The sequence below is a fragment of the Agelaius phoeniceus genome, chromosome 30, assembly GCF_051311805.1.
Source record: "Agelaius phoeniceus isolate bAgePho1 chromosome 30, bAgePho1.hap1, whole genome shotgun sequence".
Taxonomy (NCBI): Eukaryota; Metazoa; Chordata; class Aves; order Passeriformes; family Icteridae; genus Agelaius; species Agelaius phoeniceus.
In genome coordinates, this window is record NC_135294.1 from 4,507,752 (window position 1) to 4,533,010 (window position 25,259).

At 56.3% G+C, this 25,259-nt stretch overlaps 3 protein-coding genes across 4 annotated transcripts; all 3 read right to left on the reverse strand.

The window, feature by feature from the left end:
• Positions 1-64: 64 nt before the first annotated feature.
• BRF2 (BRF2 general transcription factor IIIB subunit) lies at positions 65-4,621 on the reverse strand. Its single transcript, XM_077191712.1, has 4 exons — positions 4,430-4,621; positions 3,846-3,905; positions 2,711-3,032; positions 65-1,524 (listed from the first exon to the last, which is right to left on the reverse strand). The coding sequence occupies exons 1-4, from the start codon at positions 4,581-4,583 to the stop codon at positions 282-284; spliced, it is 1,779 nt and encodes a 592-aa protein (XP_077047827.1). The 5' UTR covers positions 4,584-4,621; the 3' UTR covers positions 65-281.
• Positions 4,622-5,196: 575 nt separating this feature from the next.
• RAB11FIP1 (RAB11 family interacting protein 1) lies at positions 5,197-19,425 on the reverse strand. 2 transcript variants are annotated; one of them, XM_054650688.2, is made up of 6 exons: positions 19,020-19,425; positions 14,914-15,356; positions 13,939-14,731; positions 10,427-12,634; positions 9,001-9,106; positions 5,197-8,082 (listed from the first exon to the last, which is right to left on the reverse strand). In XM_054650688.2, exons 1-6 carry the CDS (start codon positions 19,340-19,342, stop codon positions 7,864-7,866), a joined length of 4,092 nt encoding a protein of 1,363 aa, XP_054506663.2. In that variant the 5' UTR covers positions 19,343-19,425; the 3' UTR covers positions 5,197-7,863. The 2 variants fall into 2 exon arrangements, with proteins under 2 accessions (XP_054506663.2, XP_077047833.1); XM_077191718.1 differs by lacking the exon at positions 10,427-12,634 and having other exon boundaries at positions 19,020-19,423.
• A 1,939-nt stretch (positions 19,426-21,364) lies between these two features.
• Positions 21,365-24,057, reverse strand: ADRB3 (adrenoceptor beta 3). Its single transcript, XM_054650692.2, has 2 exons — positions 22,814-24,057; positions 21,365-21,603 (listed from the first exon to the last, which is right to left on the reverse strand). Exons 1-2 carry the CDS (start codon positions 24,055-24,057, stop codon positions 21,564-21,566), a joined length of 1,284 nt encoding a protein of 427 aa, XP_054506667.1. The 3' UTR covers positions 21,365-21,563.
• Between the last annotated feature and the right edge of the window lie 1,202 nt (positions 24,058-25,259).

The window sequence follows — 25,259 nt, forward strand, 5'->3', positions numbered from 1 at the left end:
GCAGTGTTTTGACCCACACAAAGTCATTCTGCTGAAGAATGAGAAGCCCAAGGTGAGGCTGCCCTGGAAAAACCTGGCACCTTTTGTGCTTTTATTTACTTACAACAGAAATGTAACATGACCTGAAGCAGTCACTCCACAAAAAGCCCCAGCACATTAAGGAGGACACAGCCTGCTCCCTCCCCACAGCCTCATTCCCTATCCCTGCAGCACAATCACTCTATCCCTGGTGGGCTTCACACTTCTGGTCCCCAAATTGTCCCTCTGGCTCACAGCAACCTTCAGGACCAAGCCTTGGCCCTCCTGAAGGCTCGGATCTCCTCGGGGCTCCTCAGGTACTGCTCGATCTCGCTGTCTGAGATGGGCTCGTCGCCCGTCAGGGCCGCGCTCGCAGCGCTCGGAGCCGCCGCCCGCAGCCTCTTCCTGGGGTGGAGGAGGCAGGGGGGCAGCAGGGGCCTCAGGGTGCCCCTCTGCTGCTGCTGCCCTGCCCAGGGACAGCCCTGCTGCTGTGGCACCGCAGGAGAGCTGGGGAGGCCCTGGCCTGGGCACCCCTGGCCTGGGGAGTCCTTATACACAGAGTCCTTATCCAGGGAGCCTGGGTGCACAGAGCCCTGGCTCATAGAGCCCTGGCCTAGGCAGACATGGCTCATGGAGGCCTGGCTTGGAGAATCCTGGCCTGGAGAATCCTTATCCATGGAGCCTGGGTCCACAGAGCCTTGGCCTGGGCAGCCCTGGCTGGGGGAGTCCTTATTCACAGAGTCCTTATCCAGGGAGCCCTGGCTTTCGGAGCCCTGGCTGGGGGAGTCCTTATGCAGGGAGCCTGGGTCTACAGAGCCCTGGCTCACAGAATCCTGGCCCAGACACCCCTGGCTCACAGAGCCTTGGCCTGGGGAGTCCTTATTTAGAGAGTCCTTATCCAGGGAGCCTTGGCTCACAGAGCCCCGGCCTGGGCAGCTCTGGCTCACAGAGCCCTGGCGCCCCTGGCTCACAGAGCCCTGGCACTCCTGGCTCACAGAGTCCTGGCTCACAGAGCCCTGGCACCCCTGGCTCACAGAGTCCTGGCTCACAGAGCCCTGGCACTCCTGGCTCACAGAGCCCATGCCCAGGCCCGTGTCCTGCTGGCTGAAGGCGCGTTTCAGCAGGAACAGCCGGTGCTGCAGCAGGTCCCCGATGTGCTTCACCACCGTCTTCTTGTCCAGGCAGAATCCACGCAGCCAGGAGAGCTGGGAGGCCATGGCCAGCAGGATCTCCAGCAGCTCCTTCAGCCTCAGCTGGGCTGGAGGGGGCAGCTCCACCCCTGCCAGGCGGCAGAACCGTGCCAGGGGGCACGAGAGGCGCGGGCCGGGCCGCAGCGACTGCCAGGCCAGGAACGCCGCGGCCGTGACCACGGGCACCGGGTGCCGGCCGGTCACCAGCCACGTGTCACTGGCCAGCTCCACAATGGCCATGGTCCGGGCCACCAGCTGCTCCTTGTCCTCCAGGAAGGGCGCAGGGATGTTGGCGTTGGGCTGGACCAGCCGGAAGCTGCGGGGGAAAAGAGCCACGGTCAGGGGGAGCCTCGGGGACAAACACAACTGTCACCGGCACATTTTCTGGAAAAATCTCTCCTGGGAAGCTGAGAACCCTCAGAGGAAAAGAAAACCAATGGTTATCTGCTGCTGTGGAATGCAACAGGTGCATCTTTGATCCGTCTCATGTGGTTGTTTTTAATTAATGGCAAATCACAGCCCAGCTGTCTCAGACTCCCTGGTCAGTCACAAGATTTTATTATCATTCTTTCCTTTCCTTGCTAGCTTTCTGATTAAATCCTTTCTTCTATTCTTTTAGTATATCATTTTCTTTTAATATAATATATATCATAAAATAATAAATCAGCCTTCTGAAACATGGAGTCAAGATTCTCATCCCTTCCCTCATCCTGAGACCCCTGCGAACAACACCACAAATCCCTTTGCCAGGATTTCTCTCCTGGGAAGCTGAGACGCCTCAGAGAAAAAGGAAAACAATATTATCTCATTTGCTTCTCATGTGTTTTGCTGCTTTGGAATGTGGTAGGTGATTGTTTCATTGGTTTCATGTGAATTGTTTTGACTTATTGGCCAGTGATGGCCAAGCTGTGTTGGATTCTGAGGAGAGAGTAAGGAGTTTTCATTATTATCTTTTAGCCTTCTGTCTGTATCCTTTCTGTGTTCTTTAGTATAGTTTAGTATAGTATTCTTTAATATAATATAGATTATAAAATAATAAATTAGCCTTCTAAGAACATGAAGTCAGATGCATCATTCCTCCCTTTGTCTGGGAACCCCACAAATACAAGACACACCCTGCTCCTGCCATGGCTGCTGCTCCAGGACACCAGGAGGAGTTTGTTTATGGAAAGGGTTCCCAGGCACTGGAATTGATGCCAGGGAGGGGGTGGCATCCCCATCCCTGGAGGTGGCACTCAGTGCTCTGGGCTGGCTGACAATTTGGGCATCGGGCACAGGTCGGGCTCAATGGCCTCAGAGATCTTTTCCAACCTCAGAGATCTGGGATCCCCTGATCCACAGTGCCTCCCTGAGCACCTCTCTAAGGAGAATGGAGCAGGATGAGAATCACAGCCCAGGTGTGACAAGGGAGGGACAAAAGCCAGCCCAGCCCGAGCTGTGTCACACCCCATCCCCTCCACCCAGCCAGGACAAAAAAAGGCTGCCAAGGGCTGCCCCATCACCTGCTCAGGTGCGTTGTCACCAGGTCTGCCAGGCTCAGGGCGGGCACAGAGAGCCCCAGCTCCCTCTGCAGGCTCAGGAAGACGCTGGCAAAGAGCTCCTGCTTGGCATAGAGCAGGGAGCACACGGTGCCCATAGTGAGCGGCCAGCGGCGCTGCCGGCACGTCACCAGCACACAGCAGCCCCCCAGCAGCTCCTTCTTCTCCAGGCTGACCAGGTGGAAGGCAGGGAGCTCCAGGGCCCTCTGGAAGTAGGACACAGCCGTTTCCTCAAAGGCTGCTGGCAGCTTGAGCACCTTGCAGAGGTCCTGGACCCGCCGGATCCCTGTGGGGAAAAAGGAATCGCAATTTCTGCTCAGAACCGTTTGCAGCAGCCTGAATTGCTGCTGGCATAGTCCAGGGTAAGGAAGCAAAAAGGACATTTGCCTAATAGCCACGGATGTTTTATTCAGCTGTGTGGTGAAATGTTTAGGTCCCAGCAACCAGACACAGAGAAAGCACAGAGGAAGCACCCACACAGACAGAGAAAGCACCCACACACACAGAAAGCACAGAAAAAGCACCCACACACACAGGGAAAGCACCCACACACAGAGAAAGCACCCACACACACAGGGAAAGCACCCACACACAGAGGAAGCACCCACATACACAGAGGAAGCACAGAAAAAGCACCCACACACAGACAAAGCACCCTGTAGCTTTCTCCCTACAGGTGCCTGGGGGCTGTCCCTGGTCTCACAAAGGTGAGGCCTAATCAGGGAATAGGGAAGGAGTGCCTCAAGGACATAGGAACAGACATAGGAACAAGGGAAGGAGCCAATGGGGTCTAACAGCTTTTTGAGGGAAACTTCTTGTGTCTCCTTAGACCAGGGAATGCCCCCACAGGGTCTCCACAATTCCCTGGTTTTTATATTAAAGCTTTTCTTTTATTATTAAAGCTTCTCTGAAGGATCAACTGAATCAACACGAAATGACAACAACAGGCAGCACTCACCCAGCCCTGCAGGGCACTAAACAGTCCCTCGGGGCAGGCAGGCACCAAGGGCCCTCCCCTGGCTCAGCTCCAGGGGTTTTTGGCACTTTTTCACTGTCAGAATGAGGTGAAACAAACTGGAGAACGGGGAGCTGCTCTTACCTCGCTGCAGGCAGCGGCTCAGCTGCTCCTTCTGGCCGGTGCTCTGGGAATAGGCAACCTCTGGAAAACAGGGGGGGAAATCAGTCAATCCTGCAAGGAATGCAGGGACACAGACATCTGGATCTGGGGCCAGCAGGTGCCCACAGAACCGGCCTGCAGCGATCAGAACTGTTTGAGGGCACTGAGAGCAGGTAAAAGGGAGCTCTTGGAGCTCCTCTGAGCCAGGGATTCCCTCCAGACAGAGCCAGGCAACAGCGTCGGGGCTGCTCCATTTTACTTAAAGCTTTTCTAAGAGGTTTCAATGAGATTTTAATAATCTCTTTTAACAATAAGAGATTAATTAAATTTAAATTTTAAAATTTCAATTTAATTAAATTTAAAGCTCATCACCGGCTCCAAGCCAAACCCGGTCGGGAATTGCTGCGGGTGGGGTGGAAAACCCCGCTGGTGTTTGGGGGGATGGAGAGAGGGGTCTGACCGGTCTGACCCGACCGTGCCCGGCACAGAGGCACAGCTCGGAGAGGCCCAAACGAGCTGCGGACCGTCGGTCCTGCACCCCCCCCACCCCGGTTCCGGTACCGCACCCCGCAGATGCTCCTCGTCGGTGTAGGTGGTGGTGAGGAGCCCCTCGGACAGGACGCAACCGCAGGCGGCACAGACCAGCTGCTGCTGCGCGTAGTGCGCGTCCTCCACCAGCGACCCCGAGCCGCACTCGGGGCACCGGCCCCGCGCCGCCATCGCTGCCGCTGCCGCCGCCGCGCAGGGGGAGCACCGGGGTGGGTGCACCGCCGGCAGCCAATAGCGGCGCGGCCCGCCCCGAGCCCACCAATAGCGACACGGGCCGCGGTCCGTCCCGACTCCCGCCCGGCCGCGCTGCCGCCCCTGCACGCTGCGTTCCGCCGCCCGGTAGTTCCGCCGGGGATGCCCGGGGAGGCGGCGGCGGGGGGAGCGGAACCGAGCGGACATCGCGGCCTCCTCGGCAGGGAACCCGGGTCCTGATGGCCTACTCCTCCTCCCATCCCCGCCGCAGTGCGAGGCCAGCGCTGCCATGAGGACCCCGAGTCTTGCCGCGGTCCCTGGTTGTTAATTGGATAGTTTAGTCTTAAAAGACCTTGTAACAAGAGACTGTTGGCCATTTTGTGCCTTCTAATGAAAAGCTGCCCAACTCACAGTAGTGAGACTGTTTTACTGAGAAGAAATAATAAACATTTGAGTCTGAACATGAACTACTGTCTCAAGTGCCTTCAATGCAGACCCAGAGAAAGCCACAGCTGGTACTGGCACAGAGGATGTGCAGAGAGGCACAAGGAGGGGACAAAGCCCTTCAGAACAAAGACACAGTGCTCAGAACTCTGGGTTTAAGGTATCTTTATTTTAGTGTTCCATAAAACCAAAAGGTGTTTAAAAACAAACAGTACCTGGGCTAAAAGCAGAGAGTACAAACAGGAAACACGCATTAAATCCTTCAATAACAAACAAGAGATTTGATTCTTAAGGCCCTTGAGGATGTAAAATGCCAGTCCCCCCACACCAAAGGCTTTAATGAGTGTTGTCAATAAAAACGAGGTGTGAGGGCTGGGTGAGGCTTTTGAGGCTGAGGGGATCGAGGATTGGGACCCCCCTGTGCCCCCTCCTCTGCTCCAGGAGAGGCTCCACAGCTGCAGCCCCCCGGGGACAGCAGAGCCCTGGGCTCAGCTTGGGCTCCACCCAACACCCAGGGCTGAACTGGCACAGAAAGGCTGCCAGGGAGGCTGTCCAAGTGTTAAGGCTTCATCTCTGCTAACAGCATAATATTATTAATTTTCTGAATAATAATATTATTTTCTGAATAATATTGTTTATTGCTTTGGTTCTGTGCAGGTCACTCTTCCTAGCAGAGAAAAAGTCTAAAATACAAATTTATCAGTGAGGTACAGGATCGTCTGGCCAGAGATCCACGGAATCACGAGGAGGAAACAAATCAATCCTTCATCTTCCTCACTCGAGAAGGCACAGGAGGCAGCAGCAAGGCCAAGCAGCACCACTCAGAATGAAACCACCACCAAGGCCACCTTCACTCAGAGCAGAGGGGGCAGCAGGAAGGAGAGAACACCCTCACTGCTCAAGTAACACTAAAATGAGATAAAAGGACCTGAAGTCTTGCAAGACTCTCAGCTCCTAAGGCTTGGTTGAGGTCAGGCTGCCCATAAGGGACAGCTCTGCCAGTAAAGCTCCAGACTTTGGTAGCAGGAATAAAAATGTTATTAACAGCATTTCTTTGATTTTTCCTAATAAATGTTTACATCTCTGTGCAAATCTATCAAACTGCTCCTCGCTACAAAATTCAGCATTTGAGATCTCCAGTGGTTTGTGACATTGTAAGCAGACTGCTCACAGGGTGAGAGCTGCTGCAGTCCCCCATAAAGTGCTTTCCTGTAGAAAAATGGAGTTAGAAACTCACCCCTGGGCCAGGAGTGACCCAATAACCCAACAATTTCCTAAGGTGGGAGTGTTTATTTCCATAGAATTAAGGCTGGAAAGCTTTAAGCTTTGGTCCTCATGAAGCTTTGGTCCTTTGCAGGGCTCTGTTGGTTTTCCAGCTTCTCTCTAAGCCTTTCATGGACTCTCCCTCCCCTGGTAAATAATCCCAGGGGTCCCAAAAGGCATCTGATGGTTTTGATCTGTGCCAAGGGCTCAGCAAACAAAGCCCTGCTCGGTTTGCAGTGGGGGAGGCTGTGGTGGCTGCTCCTGCAGCCTGAGGGGATGGGGAGAACAGCCCTGAGACCCCCAGGAGCTCTGGGCTGTCCAGCACACCCAGCTCCCTCAGCCACACAAGGTTTTCCTCCCACTGGGAGCAGCAGGGAGGAATCCCTGTCTGGAATGACAGCAAAAAGCACTGCAAGGCTGATCACCTTGGAAGGGCCTTCAAGGTGAGCTCTGAACGTCCAGAGGAGAAATTTAAGACACCAAGAGAATAATTTCTGATTTAAAATGTACCTTTGGAAGGGCCCTCAAGGTGAGCCCCAGCTCCAAACCCCAAAGGATTTCTGACTTCCCTCAAAAGGGGAAAAAGTCATAGAGCCCCCACAGGGCACAAGGGGCAGAGCATGGGGCAGAGTCAGGGCAGCCTCTGCCTGCTCTGAACAAGCTCCAGAGCAGAAATTTAAGACATGAGAGAACAATTTCCGATTTAAAATGTACCTTTGGAAGGGCCCTCAAGGTGAGCCCCAGCTCCAAACCCCAAAGGATTTCTGATTCCTCAATGCAGTGTAAAAGGGAAAAGGTCACAGAGCTCCCACAGGGCACAAGGGGCAGAGCCAGGGCAGCCTCTGCCTGCTCTGAACAAGCTCCAGAGCAGAAATTTAAGACACTAAGAGAACAATTTCTGATTTAAAATGTACCTTTGGCCTAAATTCATTGATGCCATTCCTATGGTACTGTGAACCTCAATGTCTCCTACTCCAAAAAACCTGAAAACTTTCCCTTGAAGGACTCTTGGGAATGTCCACTTGAGGAGATGAACTGAGATTTGGTCAGCTTACAGTCAACTTTCAAGGCATTAATTCCTTTTAAATTACAGCCCAGCTCTGAAGCTGGGCCATCTTTGGACTTCTCCAGTGTAGTTAATTATTATTTTAAAAACAATCAAATCCTCAAGCTCTACTGTACAAGGATTTATATTGCACTACAACTTCAGATGTGAAAAGAAAAGTAACTGATCTCTAAAAGCTGCTACAAAACAAAACCATTTAAAAAAAATCTTCCTAAAGGATCATCAGTGCCTTACTGGGCAGCAAAACACATCAAAAACCCTCCTCCTTCCCATCACAGCCTTGGGATTAATGCCTGACCTTCCCAAATAATGGGAAGAAACCAAAAAATAAATACAGTAAGGTGACTTGATTACAACACCTGATGGAACTCTTGATCAATCCGAGGGTTGCTCAAGGCAGGAACAGGAAAAGGTCATTTTCTGTGAGCAGCACCACCAGCTCCTCACCCTGCCCTGGGGGGATTCAGTCCTTGCCCACCAGAGCCTTCACATCTTCCCAGCTTTTTTGTTGCCAGACATGGAGATTCTGAGGATGTTTGGGGTTTCTTCCATGACTCTGACCAGCAGGTTGTCGATGTAATCCTCGAGCTCCCGCACCTGGAGGTCCTTCCTGGTAATGGTATCCTTCTGTTTCAGCACCAGCTGGATCAGCTCATCGTGTGTCAGCTGAGCATAGGCATAGGCAGGGTCTGAGGGATCGTATTTCTTGGGAGGGAGGGAGGGAGGGAGGGAAGGCAGGGTCAGAGCAGGCACAGCACATTCCAAACCAGACACACAACACACAGACCAGCCCAGTGACAGCTGCTGCCAAACAAACCTGGGAAAGCTCAAAGCAGCTGCTTAAATGCACACTGGGAAAGCCAAATTCAGGTTAGGCAGCAAGAAACACCCACCCAGGCCTTTGCTGTTTCTTCCTATTCCTTTGAAAATAATCTGGTTTTAACCCTCAAGCAGCATCAGACCCTCTGCACTTTCCCTAAAGTACTGGGCAGCTTCTGCTGACTCCTCCAGCTCCCAGAACACTGCCCAGGCAGGGAGTGTGAGCACAACAGGCTCCTGTGGGGCATCACACACAATTTAGGTGCAATCACAACACCACAACACCCACTGCAAGTTTTGAACCCCTTGTCAGTCTGAATCACTCAACTCTCATCCTCTCCCCTCTCACCAGGAGGAGGCACTGCTGTTATTTCAGTTCTAACTTCCCTATTTCCCCAAAAAACCCTGACAAACCGTAAGGGGAGCTGTGATTTTCCCTGCTGAGCCAGGGATGGTCCCAGCCTTTACGATCAGCCTGCCAGGGAAGCTGTGTTCAAACCTGGAGGTCTCTTTTGAGACCAGGATTATGCTGAAAGCTCCTCTCAATCCCACTGCTGACCCAGCTGCACGAGTGGGCTCCAAGGAAGTGGCTGTGCTGAGAATCTCCCCCACAAAACACAAACCCCAGCTCTATTTACAGTCAGTCTGCAAGAAAATCAGCATTGAAGGACTGCTCCCACTCTTGGGGGCTGACCAAAAGGATGTTCATGTCCCAACTATCTGGAATACACAAACTCTTCAAATAAATCAAACTCTTCAAATAAATCAAAGCTTGGGCAGCGAAAGTGCCACTTCCCTCCATACCTTCACACTCATTTCCAGCAGCTTTTCATTCATGGTGCTGATGACATTCAGGTTCTTGCTCTGAGGTTTGTTTGCCATGGCATTCATTGGCTTCACAGGATGGAGTCTGCAACAGGAAAATAAAGGGTCCTGTTGTTCAGGCAGGAGAGGTAAGAGCAGCATGGCACAGATCTTTAGAATGAGAACAAATACAGCAAGAAATTGGGGATGATTCCCTCCCTGCTCTATCTCCTGAAAGAAAAGAGATTCAGCTTCAGGAAGACAAGGTATTTCTACAGCCACAGGAGTTTTGTAAGTATTTTCCAGTTCTCTGCTATCTTTACTGACTCAAGGTATTGGAGATAAAGCAGCAGCAGGAAGGGAAATACATCCTGTGTGTGTCATGGAAGAAAAGCCAGGTCGGGCTACACGAGGAGACAGAGCACAGGGCAGCCACTCTGATCCCTCAGAAACTGGTATTTCAGGCTGACTTTCCTAATCAGAACATATTTGTGATCTTACAACATACCAAATACTTCTGCTGTCCTGAGACAAGTGTCAGGCCTTGTCCAAGCTGAACTGACACCCTCAGCTGTGAGGAAGTGCTGTCATTATTTGCCTGCACAGGACTTACAGCACCAATTTGAACACGGGAACAAAATTTTATTTTTCTTGCAGCAAACACTGGCCCTGAGGTGTCCTAGACCCCAGGCTCTGGGGGATGAAGTCTCTATAGGTGAAGTCTCAAGGGCTGACAGGTCAGTGGCACCACTCCACAGAGCAGGAGCTGCAGCAGTGCTGGTGATCCCTGAGGAGCCCACACAGGCAGGAAATGAAGCACCTCATTTATCAGGTGTCTGACAAACAGCTCAGCCCCAGGCCCTTCTGCCAGTGGGATGGAATGACTCCATTCCCCCTGCACTTTCCCTAAGCTTCCCTAAGAGCTGTGAGGAGCAGCTGTTCCCCTGAGGAGCTGCACAGACCCTCCTGGAGCCAGCAGTAGCCCCACAGCAGGTGACAGCAGCCAAGGCCTGACAAACCCAGCCCCCAGAGGAATCAGGGCTGTCCTGGCCTGATGCAGCAGCCTCAGGGACAGATCTGCAGCCAGAGGGCAAAGCAAAGCTCACAGCTGCACGGAGATACCTGCTGTGATCCCCACATGCCTCACCTGTGCTGGGGAGACACAGTTTCACGTGGTTAGGGAATGTTTCAGAGGGTGAAACCCACACCTGGAGAAGTTTCTTCTCCTCAGGGTGCTCCCCTGGGCACCCTGAGGAGCTGCACAGACCCTCCTGGAGCCAGCCAAGCCCTGACAAACCCAGCCCCCAGAAGAAGTCAGGGCTGTCCTGGCCTGATGCAGCAGCCTCAGGGATGGATCTGCAGCCAGAGGGCAAAGCAAAGCTCACAGCTGCACAGAGGTACCTGCTGTGATCCCCACATGCCTCACCTGTGCTGGGGAGACACGGTTTCACACCATGGGGTGTGGTTAGGGGACGTTTCAGAGGGTGAAACCCGTGCCTGGAGAAGTTTCTTCTTGCCCGAATTTCCCGCTTTATCTGCGAAGCCCTCGGCTCTTGGCTTTTTCGGAGACTCTGCTCTACGACCCAGGGTGTCAGAGAGAAGGGAATGAGAGGAAGAGTGGGGCTGGCAAGGACTCGACAGGGAGGAAGAGAAAGCAGAAGGCTCAGAGAAGTCACACTCTGCACACTCCTCAGCACCTGCACCCCTTTCCAGCTCCTGTTTCTCAGAGTGACTGTCACACTCCCTGGAATGAGATGGCACAGCTAAGCCTGAGTCAGCTCCCTGGACACAGACCCTGGGAGCCCCCACTGCAGCAGGCAGCACAGCCAAACTCCCTGGCTCACAAGCACCAGGCACGGCTCCTGCTCCTGCTCCCAGAGCAGCCGGGCTCACTGGGGCTGCAGCAGAGCTAACAGAGAGCTCTCTCTGCTCTCCATGCAAAGGTGTCACACCTTGGGGCTGCTCTCCACTCCCTAGAACACCTCTGTCACCTGCAGTGGCCCCACAGCTGTCCTGGCAGTCCCCCAGCAGCTCCTCATCAGAGCCTCCCTCCGGGATCACGGGCAGCACCGAGCTCCGGTCCCCGGGGACAGGAAGGGCAGACCTGACATTTGTCAGACAGACGGACAAACCATCCCCACCCTCCCTTTCTACAGGCCTGCTCTTACCTCTGGGTGCCACTGCAGGGGTGACAGTCCCCAAGGAGCCCCCTTGAGGGAGGCACCCACGAGCAGCTGAGGCCTCAGGGAATGGGAGCCCTGGGGTGGAATTTGCAGCGTCCCCTGGAGCAGGAGCATCAGCCTGGGGAGCCTCTGGGGGTTTCCTCAGCAGCACAGCCACTCGTGGGGCTGGCTTTGGGGGCACAGGGACCTCCCTGCCAGCCCTCCCTGCATCCCCTTCCCCAGGGGACACGGTGCAGACTCTCAGTGTGGGCTGGACCTGAGGAAGTGGCTCATTCCCAGCAGGTGGAGGTGCCTGGGGCTCTAACGTGGGCACACGTTCTGCCCACTGCTTTCCACCACAGGGCTCCTGCTCCTCCCTGAGCTGGCTCTTGGGGGATTGTGCCTGCTCAGCCTCTGGCACGAGGCTGTCTCTGCACTTGGAGACAGACACAAAACCTTTGTCACCCCTCGTGCAGGGCTCAGTGCTCCCACCACTGACCTCCACAGCTGTTCCATCACTGCTCCAGGTGGGATGTGTGCTGTCCCCTGAGGGCTCTGTCAATGGGTCACCCCCAAACCCTGCTCGCTCTCCTACTGCCCCTGAACTCATCTGTAACCTCCCACTGGAATCTAGGGGCTGCTCTCCACCTTCCTGCCCACCCAAACCCACATCACCTGATGGAACACCCTGCCATTCCCCAAGGACAAAGGACACAGATTTCCCAGGGCCTGGCTTGCTGCTTTCCAAAGAACCCTCAGGCTGAAGCTGGGCAGAATCCCAGTGCAGCTCTGGAGCCAGCCCAGGAGGGTCAGACAAGGTGCCCAGAGGGTCTGGCACAGCTGTGACATCACTGGTTAAAGCCACATCTGCAGAGCCCCCTGAAGCACCACGAGCAGGGTGTCCTGCAGAGGAACAATCCTCCCCAGCAGGAAGGCAGGAAGGGGAAGAGCCAGCCTGGGAACCTGGCACTGCCTGTGCCCCATGCTTGGACAGGAAGGGATTGCTGTCATTGAAAGGACAGACAGAGGGGACAGAAGGTGTGCGTGGGGCAGAGAAACCCTGGGAAGCCTCAGAGCCCTCAGGACCCTGCCCCCAGTCAGCAGCAAAAGGATTATTGCCCCTGGCAGAGACCTGCCCAGGAAGAGGCACTTGGGGAACAGAGGCTGCAGGATGATGGGATGAAGGGAAATGGGCAATGCTGTCGGGATCCAAGGCTCTGGATGCCCTGTCCCACTCAGCACTGAAAGGATTCTTGTCATTCCAGTGCTCTGCAGTAAAAGCAGGAGAAGTGAGAGAGGCAGGAGAACCAGTGATGTTTTCAGAGTCTGGCACTTGGACTGTCTGCCCCAGTTCAGAAATAAAAGGATTATTGGCACTGCTGATACGGTGCACAGAGAGAAAAGCAGGGAGGGGGTCAGGTGCAAGAGTAGGAAGCGTGGCTTTGGGTTCCTCCTCTGGAGACAGGCCCAGTCTGCAAAAAGGGACAAAAAACTCGCATGTCACTTGCAGATGCAACACGAGGCAGGAACAGACAAGCTTTAGCACCAGCCTCCATCAGCTCTGCCACTGGAGATGAGCTACACCTTACAGAGACCTCAGAGAGAGGTGTCCCCTTGTCTGTGAGACTTTACAGCAAATTACCAAGCACTGGGCTTATGTCAGAACTCTCCTGTCACAGACATCTTGTATGAAAAATCCTTTCCTTAAGATTTTTCCTCCTGAGAAGCTGAGAGGCCTCAGGAACAAAATGCAAACAATGGTTATCTGCTGCTGTGGAATGCAACAGGTGCATCTGGGATTGGGCTCATGTGGATGTTTCTAATTAATGGCCAATCACAGCCCAGCTGTCTCAGATAGAGAGTCTGAGCCACAAACCTTTGTTATCATTCTGTCTTTTTCTATTCTTAGCCAGCCTTATAATGAAATCCTTTCTTCTATTTTTTTAGTATAGTTTTAATGTAATATATATCATAAAATAATAAATCAGCCTTCTGAAACATGGAGTCAGATCCTCGTCTCTTCCCTCATCCTCAGACCCCTGTGAACACTGTCACACTCTCCTGCTGCAGAGCTTGGTTTTGCTGCTTTAAGCACCATCTCTTTGCACCCCAAGCAGGTTTATTAGTATGTAAAACACTGCACAGGCAAGAAACTCAGACTTGAGAAGCACTGAAAATGAGGAGTTATGGACACACACAAAACACAGCCTTATTAGTAGGGCACACCTACATTTATATAAAATAAACCCCATACACAATTTCTATATTTGTATGAGGGATAAAAGAGCAGAATTTCCGAAAAAGCCTTGGGTACAAATCCACACAAAATCCCTCTGTGCAGCTGTGAGCAATGCCAAAAGCAGAAGGGCTCCAAGGCCACCCTTGGGAAGAGCACAGCCAAGTAGGGAAGAGGAAAGCAGAGATGTTAGAACGGGCATTTCAGACCCTGGGGAGGCTGCAGCCACACAGCTCAGACAGAGTTAGTTTGTGCAAGAGATCCAGCAAGAAAATTCACCCCTTCAGCACCTGCACAGGTGCCTCCTGCTCTAGAGAACAACTATTCCAGCATCAATTACAAGGAGCAGCACACATCCATCTTTTATTCACACTGAGGAAAAACTTGGGAGTTGTTCTTTGCTATCAAAGCTCCCAACACCAGCATAAAACCCACAGGCACCCAGAGAGCAGCACCTGAGCCCAGGTGTGGCAGACACAGCCCTCTGCCACCTGCCACCAGCACTGCCCAGCCCCACTCCTGCCAGCAGCTGGGACTCACCTGGGCTTCACAGCTTTGGTCTTGGCTGGTGCAGCTTTCTCAGGTTTCTGTTCCTCCTCACAAGGACTGAGCAGCTGCTTGGTTGTGATGGCCTCCTCTGCATGGTGAGCATCTCCTGAGGGGCTCCCTCTGCCCAGATCTGCTGGGCCTTCAGGGCTTTTGGCCTCCTCTTCACTCTTCTCTTCTGGAATTGTATTTTCCTCGCTCTGCAGGGTCCTGTCGGGAACGATCTCAGCATCGCTGGGCTTCACCATTTCCTTCTTCCCAGTGACCAGGGAGAGCAAGGCAGACTTTTTGTGGTCTGGTTTTTTGGTCTCTCTAACAGGCTCAATGCTTGGTGGAACGCTGGTTTCCAGGTGCTCCTCACTGCTGAGCAGTTTGTATGATGGCAAAGTCATGGATTTGAAGGTCTCTAAGGACGTGGACCCAGAGAATGCCTGCCCAGGAGAGGTTCTCCCCGTCTCTTCAGGTGGTTTAGTGGACCTGGAGGACAGGTTCTCCTCTGAAGCAAAGAGCTTCTTCCTCCTGAGGTTGTGAGGAGAGGGGGAGGAGGTTGGAGTCTTGTCCTTCGTCGTGGTCTCTTCCATATAAACGTGACTGCCATTGATGCACAGACTGGACTTGGACACGGGATCGTTTTTGGATTTAAGGCCACTGAACAAAGAGAGCCCATCCTTTTTGGTGGGGTTAGTGGCTCCCTGGGTTAGCTGCCTACTGTCCAAAAAGGCTGGTTTACGAGATTTAAACAGAGGAGAAGGAGCTGGCTTCTGTTCTGGCACACTTTCAAAGGATCCTGGAAAAAAAAAAAACAGGGAGAAATTGAAGATGCAAGAATAAATAATCTTTTCTGTAACACTACTGCCAGCCTCAGTGCCAGCAGGGACTTTCTGTGGATTTGTTCAGAAAGGAGAATTGAACCAGTGCTGTGAAAAGTGCAAAGATCCCTTTGGGGGAAGGTTTTGTGCCAACACTCACGTTCTGAGGCAGGAGATGTCTGGGACTCCTCCTCATCCCACTGCGCCTGGAAGTCGCTGGGCCGCAGCCGAACCCTCTGGGTGAGGGGCTGCTGAGTGGGCAGCACTGACATGGACTGGGACAGGGATGTCTTCTGCAGGCCAGGCTTGGAGAACAGCGCTTTGAACTTGGATTTCTTCTTCTCCTTCTCCACTGCCTCATCCTCGCTGTCAGCAGGGGAGTGGGAGGTGCTGGGGACGATCGCCGAGGCCGTGTCCGAGAGGCCGCTGCTCCTCTTGCCCTTGAGCTTGTCTTTGAGCTTCCCAAAAGGAGAGCGAGGCTTGTCCTTCATGGACAGGTCAAACATGCTGGCTGTCATGTTGCTCCTCATGAACTGGATATCCACCTCGATCTCCCCTCTCTCCTTTTCCTTCTTCCCCGGTTTGGAGCGAAGCTTGTACCACCTGCAGCAACAAGGAGGTTTCTTTAACCACCAGGGTCACACACATCTTGTATGAAAAATCCTTTCCTTAAGATTTTTCCTCCTGAGAAGCTGAGAGGCCTCAGGAACAAAATGTAAGCAATGGTTATCTGCTGCTGTGGAATGCAACAGGTGCATCTGGGATTGGGCTCATGTGGTTGTTTCTAATTAACGGCCAATCACAGCCCAGCTGCCTCAGACTTTCTGTCCAAGCCACAAGCCTTTGTTATCATTCTTTTTCTATTCTTAGCCAGCCTTCTGATGAAATCCTTTCTTCTATTCTTTTAGTATAGTTTTAATATAATATATCTCATAAAATAATAAATCAAGCCTTCTGAAACATGGAGTCAGATCCTCGTCTCTTCCCTCATCCTAAGACCCCTGTGAACACCATCACACACCAGTAATTGAGAACACAGAAGGTTCTTGTGGCTGAAAAATCAAATCAGCCCACAGTGTAGGAAAAGAACGACTTTAATCTTATGGTGACGTCACCTTCACAGCCCCAGGTGCCAAAGAAAACATTCCTTATCGTAAACAGAAAGTTATCAGTAAGATTTGCTTTAAAACCGGATCGGGAAGGGTTAAAAAAAAAGGAGAAAAAACAGAAGCACAACATGGAATTCCTGTATTTCAGCTCAGCCACTCTCCTCTGCCCTTTCATCTCTCCTCCTGACACTGGCAGGGGCCACAGCTTTGAAGTGGAGCGAGAGCAGCAGCCTCAGAGCTGCACACACATCCCACACCCTCATACCTTTCATTCCAGCTCCTTAATGCCTCCTAAGCCAAGGAACCCCTAATCAAGAGCAGAGAGCCAACCCCAGCCTCCCAGACCTCGGGGATTTCCACTCCCCTCTGCAGGCTCGTGACTGGCACGCAGCAGGAAGGGCATTGCTCAGGCAGAGCCCTCTCCCTCCCCAGACACAGCTCCCCAGCAGTGCCCAGGGCACCCCAAACCACAATGCCACCACCCCCACGCCCTCAAGCACCCCTTGGTGACACTCAAACCACATCTGAGCCAGCACAGAGAATGATCAGCACTGCACACCAGCATGGTTTTGTTTGTTGCAGCATTCCCGACCCCACAGAACACATAGGAAAGGCTGCCTGGAAACTGCTTGGTTTCTTCCTCCTCACCAGCTGGAATGGGAAAATAAAGGCAGCAAAAAGAGAGCATGCAAATGTGCCCTGCCATCAAATTTGCACTTCAACCTCCAAAGGTATACTGGAAGCAACAAAAGAGAACAGGAAAAGGTGATTTGCTCCAGAGAAAATTCAAAACTAATGGGGATAACTGAAGGAGATGGATTCAGGAATCTGTTACAGACACTTCAGAGGGAAATGTGGAAGAAATTCTTCCCTCTGAGGGTGGTGAGGCCCTGGTCCTGGAGAAACTGTGTCTGTCCTGTCCCTCAGAGTGTTTAAGGCCAGGTTTGGAGCAATGGTCTAGTGGAAGCTGTCCTTAGCCAGGACAGGGGGTGGAACAAGATGGGCTTTAAAGTCCATTCTGGAATTCTGTGACTAAATGAACACTTGGCTGACAATCAGCTCTGGCCTGGGCTTAGAGGACACCCAGGGAAGGGTTTTTATCAGGAGACCGAGGCTTTGCCCAGTCCCTGGAGCTGCAGCAGCCCAGGAATCACAACCCCTTTGCCTTTAACAAGAGCCAGCACTGACACTTTTGTTCCAAAGCAGTGATTTCCAGGAGCATCCTGTGCCACAATCGATCCCGTGTGTCCCGGGCAAACACCGTGCTCAGCTCAGCCCTGCCTGAAAGCAGCACCCCTGGGGGTGGCTGGAAGGAAATCACGGACTGACAACCCCCAAACCACAAAAAACAAAATCCCATTAGTGGCATTTATGGGGTTAGCCAGCACCTGTCAATCAACATCTATCTATTTTCCAAATAAAACTACTCCTTTATGGCTACACATCACCATGGCAGCAAGAACAAAACAGGCTTCAAACAGGAAACCGAGGCCTGCAAACAACTGAAAACACGAGTAATTTCTCCAGGAGTACCAAAGCCGTGTTTTCTTTTTTTTTTTTTTCTCCCCCTCAATTTTCCTTTGCCCAGACACAAAGGAATGCCTGGGAGCCCGAGGCACCGGGCCTGAGCTCTGCTGACCAAGGGGCTCTGCAGTGTAAACACAGCCGAGTCTGACACAGCCTTAATGAACCTAATTAAGCCTTGACGAGCGGGACGGCTCCGGCGGTGCTCAGGTGAGGCAGAGGAGGAAGGTGACTCACGAGCATATTACAAGGCTGCTGACTCCCAGTAAAACCTTCCCGGGCACCACCCCTGGGTTTCACCGTGCCCGTGTTTGTGTTCAAAGCAGCGAGTGTGTGACACAGAGCTGGAGCTGGGCAGGGGCAGCCCGTGGAAGGTGGAATTATCCACCCTGACACGCTTCGAGTGCTTGTTAGCAGAAATAAATTAGTGCTCAGGGCCTGCTGGAAGGAGGCAGCACTCTGAGGACATCAGGTTTTGGGGGTCAGGCTGGCTGTTTTCTCTGTAGTGTCAGTGGTTGAAAATCAAACCCAAGGACCAGGCAGGACTGGCTGGAAAAGTCATCTCTGGACCCCCAGCTGTGGGGACTCATAGGGGTCACCCTGTGGGCACTTTTGGGGCTTCAGGGGTCCCTGTGGGGAACAAGAGTCCCCCACTAGAACTCCCAAGGTGACCCCCAGGCAGAAATCCCCTCATCGCCCTCCCACACCTCCGTGGGGCGCAAGGGTCCCCCCCAAACCTCCCCATAGCCCCCATGGGCCTGAGAGACCCCCCCAAAACCACCTCCACAGGACCCATAGGGGCCTCTCCATCCTTCTCACCAGCTCCTGTGGGCACAGAAATCTCCTCATCGCTCTCCCACATCTCCATGGGACGCAAGGGTCCCCCCCAAACCTCTCCATGACCCTCGCGGGGCACACAGGTGCCCCTCAAACCCCTCCATGACCCCCGTGGGCCCCCAATACCACCTCCACAGGACCCAGAGGGGCCACTCCATCCTTCTCCCCATCTCCTGTGGGGCACAGAAATCCCCTCCATGACCCCTGTGGGCCTAAGAGACCCCCCCCAAAACCTCCTCTCCGTTCTCTGCAGGACCCATAGGGGCCTCTCCATCCTTCTCCCCAGCTCCTGTGGGGCACAGAAATCCCCTCATCGCCCTCCCACTCCTCCGTGGGGCGCACAGGTCCCCCTCAAACCCCTCCATGACCCCCATGAGCCCCCAAAATCACCTCCGCCTGACCCGGAGGGGCCTCTCCATCCTCCTCTGCAGCTCCTGTGGGGCACAGAAATCCCCTCACCGTCCTCTTCAGCTCCCGTGGGACGCACATATCCCCTCATCGCTCTCCCACACCTCCGTGGGGCGCACAGGTACCCTCCATAACCCCCCAAAACCTCCTCCCGAGCCTCCGCACGACCCAGAGGGGCCTCTCCATCCTCCTCTGCAGCTCCTGTGGGGCACAGAAATCCCCTCCAAACCCCTCCATGACCCCCGTGGGCCTGAGAGGCCCCCTAAAACCTCCTCCCGAGCCTCCGCATGACCCAGAGGGGCTTCTCCATCCTCCTCCCCAGCCCCCGTGGGACACAGCAGCCCTCGCACCCCTCCGGCTGAGGGTCCCCATCGCTCCCCGGTCGCACCTGGTGTGCTGCCGGCCGCCGTCCTCCCTCAGCGGGCCCAGCTCCACCTCAGCGCGGCCCAGGAACTTGTCGGCGCCGGTGAGGGCGCGGTGCAGCACGGTGAGGCGCAGCGCGGCGGGCCGAGCGGGCAGCTCGAACGTGGCCTCCTCCCGCCACAGCGGCTCCCCCCGGCACCGCTCGGCCACCGACGTGCGGAACTTGTCGCGGCCCAGCGCCATCACCGCGTACGCGTCGCTGCCGCCCGCCGCCGCCTTGGCGCGCAGCCCCCGCGCCCGCAGCACCGTCACCCGCACGTGGGTGGGCGCCCAGCCCGGAGCCGCCATGGCTGCGAGCGAGCGGGGACGGGGACGGGGACGGACCGAGAATGCTCCGGGACGGGACGGGAGCGGCGGCGGGCGAGCCCCGCCCCGCCCCTCTCGCGAGAGCGCGGAGAGGGCGGGGCCTGAGGGGGCGGGGCCTGGGCGGACAGGTGAGTACAGGTGTGTACAGGTGTGTAAAGGTGTGTGCAGGTGTGTACAGGTGTGTACAGGTGGGTACTGGTGTGTACAGGTGTGTACAGGTGGGTACTGGTGTGTACAGGTGAGTACAGGTGTGTACAGGTGGGTACAGGTGTGTACAGGTGGGTACAGGTGAGTACAGGTGGGTACAGGTGTGTACAGGTGAGTACAGCTGAGTACAGGTGTGTACAGGTGTGTACAGTTGAGTACAGGTGGGTACAGGTGTGTATAGGTGAATACAGGTGAGTACAGGTGAGTGTGTACAGGTGAATGTGTACAGGTGTGTGAGTACAGGTGTCTATGCATGGGTGTGTACAGGTGAGTACAGGTGAGTGTGTACAGGTGAATGTGTACAGGTGTCTATGCATGGGTGTGTACAGGTGAGTATGTACAGGTGTGTACGGTGAGTACAGGTGGGTGGGTACAGGTGTCTATGCATGGGTGTGTACAGGTGAGTATAGGTGTGTGTATGCAGGTGTGTACAGGTGTGTATGTATGTGTGTGTACAGATGTATGTGTACAGGTGTATGTGTACAGGTGTCTATGCACGGCTGAGTACAGGTGAGTGAGTTCAGGTGTGTACAGGTCCCTGCAGGGACACCCTGCAGCATCCCAGGTCGGGTTCCTGCACAGACCTGGACTTCCCTGGCACCAGGAGGTGGCACCGGGCAGCTCCGCCTGCCCTCGGGCTGCGGGAGCACGGGCACGGCTCGGGGCAGCACCACGGCACGCCCAGCCCAGCTCTTCCCTGCCAGCCACGGCCCCGGGACGGGGATGGACCTCCTGAACCTCCGGGAACTGCACATGGAGCAGGGAACAGCACATGGGAACAGCACATGGAGCGGGGAACAGCCCATGGAGCGGGGAACAGCACATGGAGCAGGGAACAGCACATGGGAACAGCACACGGAGCCGCACATGGAGCAGCACATGGAGACGGGAACAGCACACGGAGCAGCATTCGCTGCTGCTCGGGACAGATGTGGAGGCACCGCAGAGATCCAGAGGTTTATTTCACACCGCAGGGGGGACACAAACCGGGACAAGAACTGTGCAGTCACTGAAGATGCTGACAGCAGCTCGTGCCCAGAGGTGCTGCGGGGCAGCGCAGCGTGGGCAGGGCACGTCTGCACTCTGTGAGATGAGAATGCACTCCCGTCCCCCAGGGACATCTGTCCATAACGAGAGGGGGAAACTGCCGAGAGACCCGACACGATCCCAGCTCCCTGCGTTTGGAAGTGCTCCGTGCTCGGAGCTGCCCTCGTTCCCCTGAGCTTTTCCTTTGCTGAAGGGATTGCACTCAGCCCTGGAATGCAGCAGCTGGGGCAGGGATGGAAATCCTGGGAAGGGCTTGAGCCCGCAGGAGGCTCCTCTCTCCTTCTCAGCAGACTGTCCGAAACTGGCCAAGCCTGGGACAACAGGGTCCTTTGTCCTTCAAGAAAGCAGAGCTGGCAGTCTCCACATCCCGCTGCCAGCCGTGCCAGGAACACCCCAGATGGGAGTTTGTCCCCTGTCCACACATCCCTGAGGCTGTGCTGCCCCTTGCTGAGCAGCTCCAGAGCTTTTCCCCAGCTCCAGGTCTCCAGAACCGACGGCACGAAGGAGCTGGTGCTGTCCCAAAGCCACCAGCATTCCCAAGGGAGATCCTCCTTCTCCTCCTCCTCCTCTCCGGGTCCTGCCAGCACCGTCACCCCTGGCGCTGCTTCTGCACCCCCGGCCCTGCAAGGAGAGGGTGGGAGGTGACACAGTGCCACCCAGCACCGGACAGGGACCCGCAGCCACCACCCCGGCGGGCACAGAAGGGATCCGGGAGCGCCGTGCAGCTCCAGCGAGCCAGGCACCAGCACCAGGAGGGTTAAAGCGGCTCTGGCCGGGCTGATCCGGACTCACATGCCCGGAGCCGGGCAGCAGCCTGGGGCTGGCTGTGGTCCCCGGGGAGGGCGGCGGCCAAGGCGGGCAGAGGAGAGGCCGGAGCGATGATGATGATGATGACGATGATGACCCGGCCGGGGGAAGCGCTCTCCTCCCGGTTCTCGGCTGCTCCCAGTCACTCGGACGGACCCGCGGGAGTCTCTCCGCCAGCAAACCTGAAATGGGGGAGCGCAGGGGTGAGAGCCCAGACCCTCCCTCCACGCAGCGCCTCGTGTCCCCAGCATGGGTGAATCCTGCCCAGAGAACAACTCCGGCACCTCTGCCTGCACATTTCTGGCAGGAAACACGGAGAGAAACACGGTTGAAATCCTCAGTAACTCGAAGAACTCCAATTTTGTCATACTAATAAAAAAACAGCGTGGAAAAACCCCACCTTGCAATTGGAGGTGGAAATCTGTGTCGGGGTGCCGGGAGGGCAGAACCACAGCACGGATGTCCCCTGCCACCCCTGCCAAGCCCAGCCATCCCCCCAGCAGCCCCTGCCAGCCCCCAGAAGCTCCTGCCAGCGCCCCGTGTCCCCAGCATGGGTGAATCCTGCCCAGGGAACACCTCCGGCACCTCTACCTGCACAATTCTAGCAGGAAACCTCTCCTGCCCTCGGGCATCAGGAGAGAAACACGGTTAAAATCCTCAGTAACCAGAAGAACTCAAATTTTGTCATACTAATAAAAAAACTCTGCGTGGAAAAACCCCACCTTGCAATTGGAGGTGGAAATCTGTGTCGGGGTCCCGGCAGGGCAGAACCACAGCATGGGTGTCCCCTGCCACCCCTGCCAACCCCAGCCAGCCCCCAGTAGCCCCTGCCAGCCTCTGCCAGCCCCTGCCAGCCCCTGCCAGCCCCTGTCCCCTGCTCTGTGCGTGCTGCCGGCTCCGGGAGTGCATTTCCCGTCATGGAACGGAGCTGGTTGAAATTAATTCCTTTCCCAGATTTACACCGCTGGAGGGCAAAACAACCTGCAGAGCCCAGAGTGGCGCCGGCAGCCGGAGCGCCTCGCTGCGTTCGGGGTCCCCGCGTTTTCCTTCTTTAGCAGCCCAAAGTGGGATCGGGAGAAGGGGGAAATGCCAGGCTTGGGGACAATTTGCTGCTCAGCTGGTTTGCTTCCCTGTTCACCACCCGTGCTTCCTTTACCCAGCAGATCAGGTCCTGGCGGGCTGGAGTGGGACTGGTTGGGACCCCAGTTTTGCAGCCCAGTGGAGGGGTCGGAGTTTTAGGAGAACATCAGGGAGCAGGGCAATAGTGCCCAGTCCCACATTCCAGAGCCTCTCCCGTGTACCCCGGGGTCTGCCTGCTCCCCCAGCACCGACCCCAAAGGGCTGGACCGGACTCCCCGAGCCCTTCCCGAGCAAATGCCTGCAGGTACCTACTCATGCAGCTGGGAACACAGCGAGCTCTGCGCGCCCTGCAGCCGGGACTCGCCCGGGGGGCGCTGCCGGTGGGGCAGAGGAGCCTCCTCCGTTCTGCTGCCGCCGCCCCGAGCCTCGCCATCCTCCCCGGGGCCCCCGAGAGCCGCCTTGCTGTCCCCTGCGGGTCCCCCCCGAGGGCTGAAAGCACAGGGACAGCGCTGCAGGTCCTGTGAGACGGCGTGGAGCCGGCGGTCGGCGCGGCGAGGGCAGCACAGCAGCTTGCGGAAGGCGCTCCTGAAGTCGGGGCTGCGGCAGTAGATGATGGGGTTGAAGGCCGAGTTGATGTAGCCCAGCCAGTTGAGGAAGAGAAAGAGCTGGTCCGGCACCAGCGACCGGCAGAAGACCTTGATGATGTTGGCCACGAAGAAGGGCAGCCAGCAGAGCGTGAAGACGCCCATGATGATGCCCAGGGTTTTGAGAGCCTTGTGCTCCTTGATGGCCAGCAGGCGGGAGGGCCTCCTGCGCCGGCTGCTCCTGCCCGTGGGGCTGGGCGGCTCCTGCACGAACCTCACCTTGTCCTTGCCGATGAGCCGGACGTGCCGCGAGGCCACGGCAAAAACTCGCACGTAGACGAAGATCATGACGAGCAGGGGCACGTAGAAGGAGATGGTGGAGGACACGATGGCGTAGGTGACGTTGGTGACAAAGTCGCAGCAGCGCGGGTCCTCGTAGCAGCGCGCCGCCCGCTCGTCCGCCCCGTCCCTCCACCAGTGGTTCATGATGGGGAGGAAGGAGATGAAGGCGGAGATGGCCCACACCAGGCACACCACGGCCCGGGCGCGGCCCTTGGTCACCAGCGCCTCGTACTGCAGCGGGGAGGTGATGGCCAGGTAGCGATCCACGGCGATGGCGCACAGCGTCTCGATGCTGGCGGTCACACACAGCACGTCCAGCGAGGTCCACAGCTCGCACACCGTCGTGCCGTAGGGCCAGTGGCCGCTCAGCAGCATGGTGGCCCCCGGCGGCACCACCAGCAAGCCCATGATGAGGTCGGCGCACGCCAGCGAGGTGATGAAGACGTTGGTCATGGTCTGCAGCCGCGGCGTTTTGGCGATGGCCACGATCACCAGCAGGTTACCGGCCACGGTGACCAGCACGGTGAGGCTGATGGCGGTGCCCAGCACCCACTGCCGGCCCAGCGGAGCCCCGCTGCAGTTCCCGGAGCCCCCCCAGGCGCTGCCGTTGCCCGCGGGGAGGGGGCTCATCTCGGCCGGGCTGGGCTGCGGGCACCGGCCCCGCCGTGCGCTCCCCGCCGCGCTCCCGGCGCAGCCCTCGGGCCGGACCGGCGGGGCCGGGTCCCCTCCGCGCCGGAGGAGGAGCCTTGAAAGGAGCGGGGCGGCCCCGGGCTGCTCCGGAGGGCGAGGGAAGGGGAGCGGACAGCGAGCGGCACCTCCTCCCCCCGGACGCGCTGCCCCGGCCCGCCCCGCTCCCCCCGGCATCCCCGCCGGACGCCTCAGCCCCTGGCCGTGCTTTCCCGCTCTTCTCCGTGCCCTCCAGCCCGTCCCTGTGCCCTCCAGCCCATCCCTGTGCCCTCCATCCCGTCCCTGTGCCCTCCATCCCCTCTCTGTGCCCTCCATCCCTTCCGTGTGCCCTCCATCCCCTCCCTGTGCCCTCCAGCCCCTCTCTGTGTGCCCTCCATCCCCTCCCTGTGCCCTCCAGCCCGTCCCTGTGCCCTCCATTCCCTCCCTGTGCCCTCCAGCCCATCCCTGTGCCCTCCATCCCGTCCCTGTGCCCTCCAGCCCCTCCCTGTGCCCTCCATCCCCTCTCTGTGCCCTCCATCCCCTCCTTGTGCCCTCCAGCCCCTCTCTGTGCCCTCCATCCCCTCCTTGTGCCCTCCATCCCCTCCCTGTGCCCTCCATCTCCTCCTTGTGCCCTCCAGCCCCTCTCTGTGCCCTCCATTCCCTCCCTGTGCCCTCCATCCCCTCCCTGTGCCCTCCAGCCCCTCTCTGAGTCCCCAATCCCACCTGTCTGTCCCTGTTCTGCACCCTGCCGTGCACACCATCCCCTCCCTGAGCCCTCAGCCCTCTGTGCTGCCCTCTCCGTGCTCAGACTCTCCCCGGGCAGGACAGACTGCCCCTGGTGGGGACAGTGACCCAACCCCGACATCAGCCCAGGGTTGCCAAGGTGACAGCCAGCTTCCACCCGGGTGACACCCAGGGCCACAGTCACCGTTTCACTTCCACAGTTATTGCCTGAGCCTCCTTCCCAGTGGATGGAGGAGACCTTCCTGGCTCCCCTTCCTGAATTTGGGTGGGTGCTGGTGTTTGGAGACCCCCACCCAAATTCACCCTCCATCCACACTTCCTGTCCTACTCACTTGGCACTGGGGAACCACCAAAGCTCAAAGGAGGCTCCACAGCCCCATCCCAGTTCCCAGGGCCCCTGGGCAGGCTCCAGAGTGGATCAT

Excerpts from the sequence above, each read along its gene's own strand:
- ADRB3 (XM_054650692.2), bottom strand. The coding sequence starts at position 24,057 with ATGAGCCCCCTCCCCGCGGGCAACGGCAGCGCCTGGGGGGGCTCCGGG. Across the intron at positions 21,604-22,813 it reads CTGTGTTCCCAGCTGCATGA|GTTTGCTGGCGGAGAGACTC; the intron begins GTAGGTACCTGC and ends CCCCCATTTCAG.
- RAB11FIP1 (XM_054650688.2), bottom strand. The coding sequence starts at position 19,342 with ATGGCGGCTCCGGGCTGGGCGCCCACCCACGTGCGGGTGACGGTGCTG. Across the intron at positions 14,732-14,913 it reads GACATCTCCTGCCTCAGAAC|GATCCTTTGAAAGTGTGCCA; the intron begins GTGAGTGTTGGC and ends TTTTTTTTCCAG. Across the intron at positions 8,083-9,000 it reads TGCTGGAAATGAGTGTGAAG|AAATACGATCCCTCAGACCC; the intron begins GTATGGAGGGAA and ends CTCCCTCCCAAG.
- BRF2 (XM_077191712.1), bottom strand. The coding sequence starts at position 4,583 with ATGGCGGCGCGGGGCCGGTGCCCCGAGTGCGGCTCGGGGTCGCTGGTG. Across the intron at positions 3,906-4,429 it reads CGACGAGGAGCATCTGCGGG|AGGTTGCCTATTCCCAGAGC; the intron begins GTGCGGTACCGG and ends CCTGTTTTCCAG. Across the intron at positions 3,033-3,845 it reads GAGCCGCTGCCTGCAGCGAG|GGATCCGGCGGGTCCAGGAC; the intron begins GTAAGAGCAGCT and ends TTTTCCCCACAG.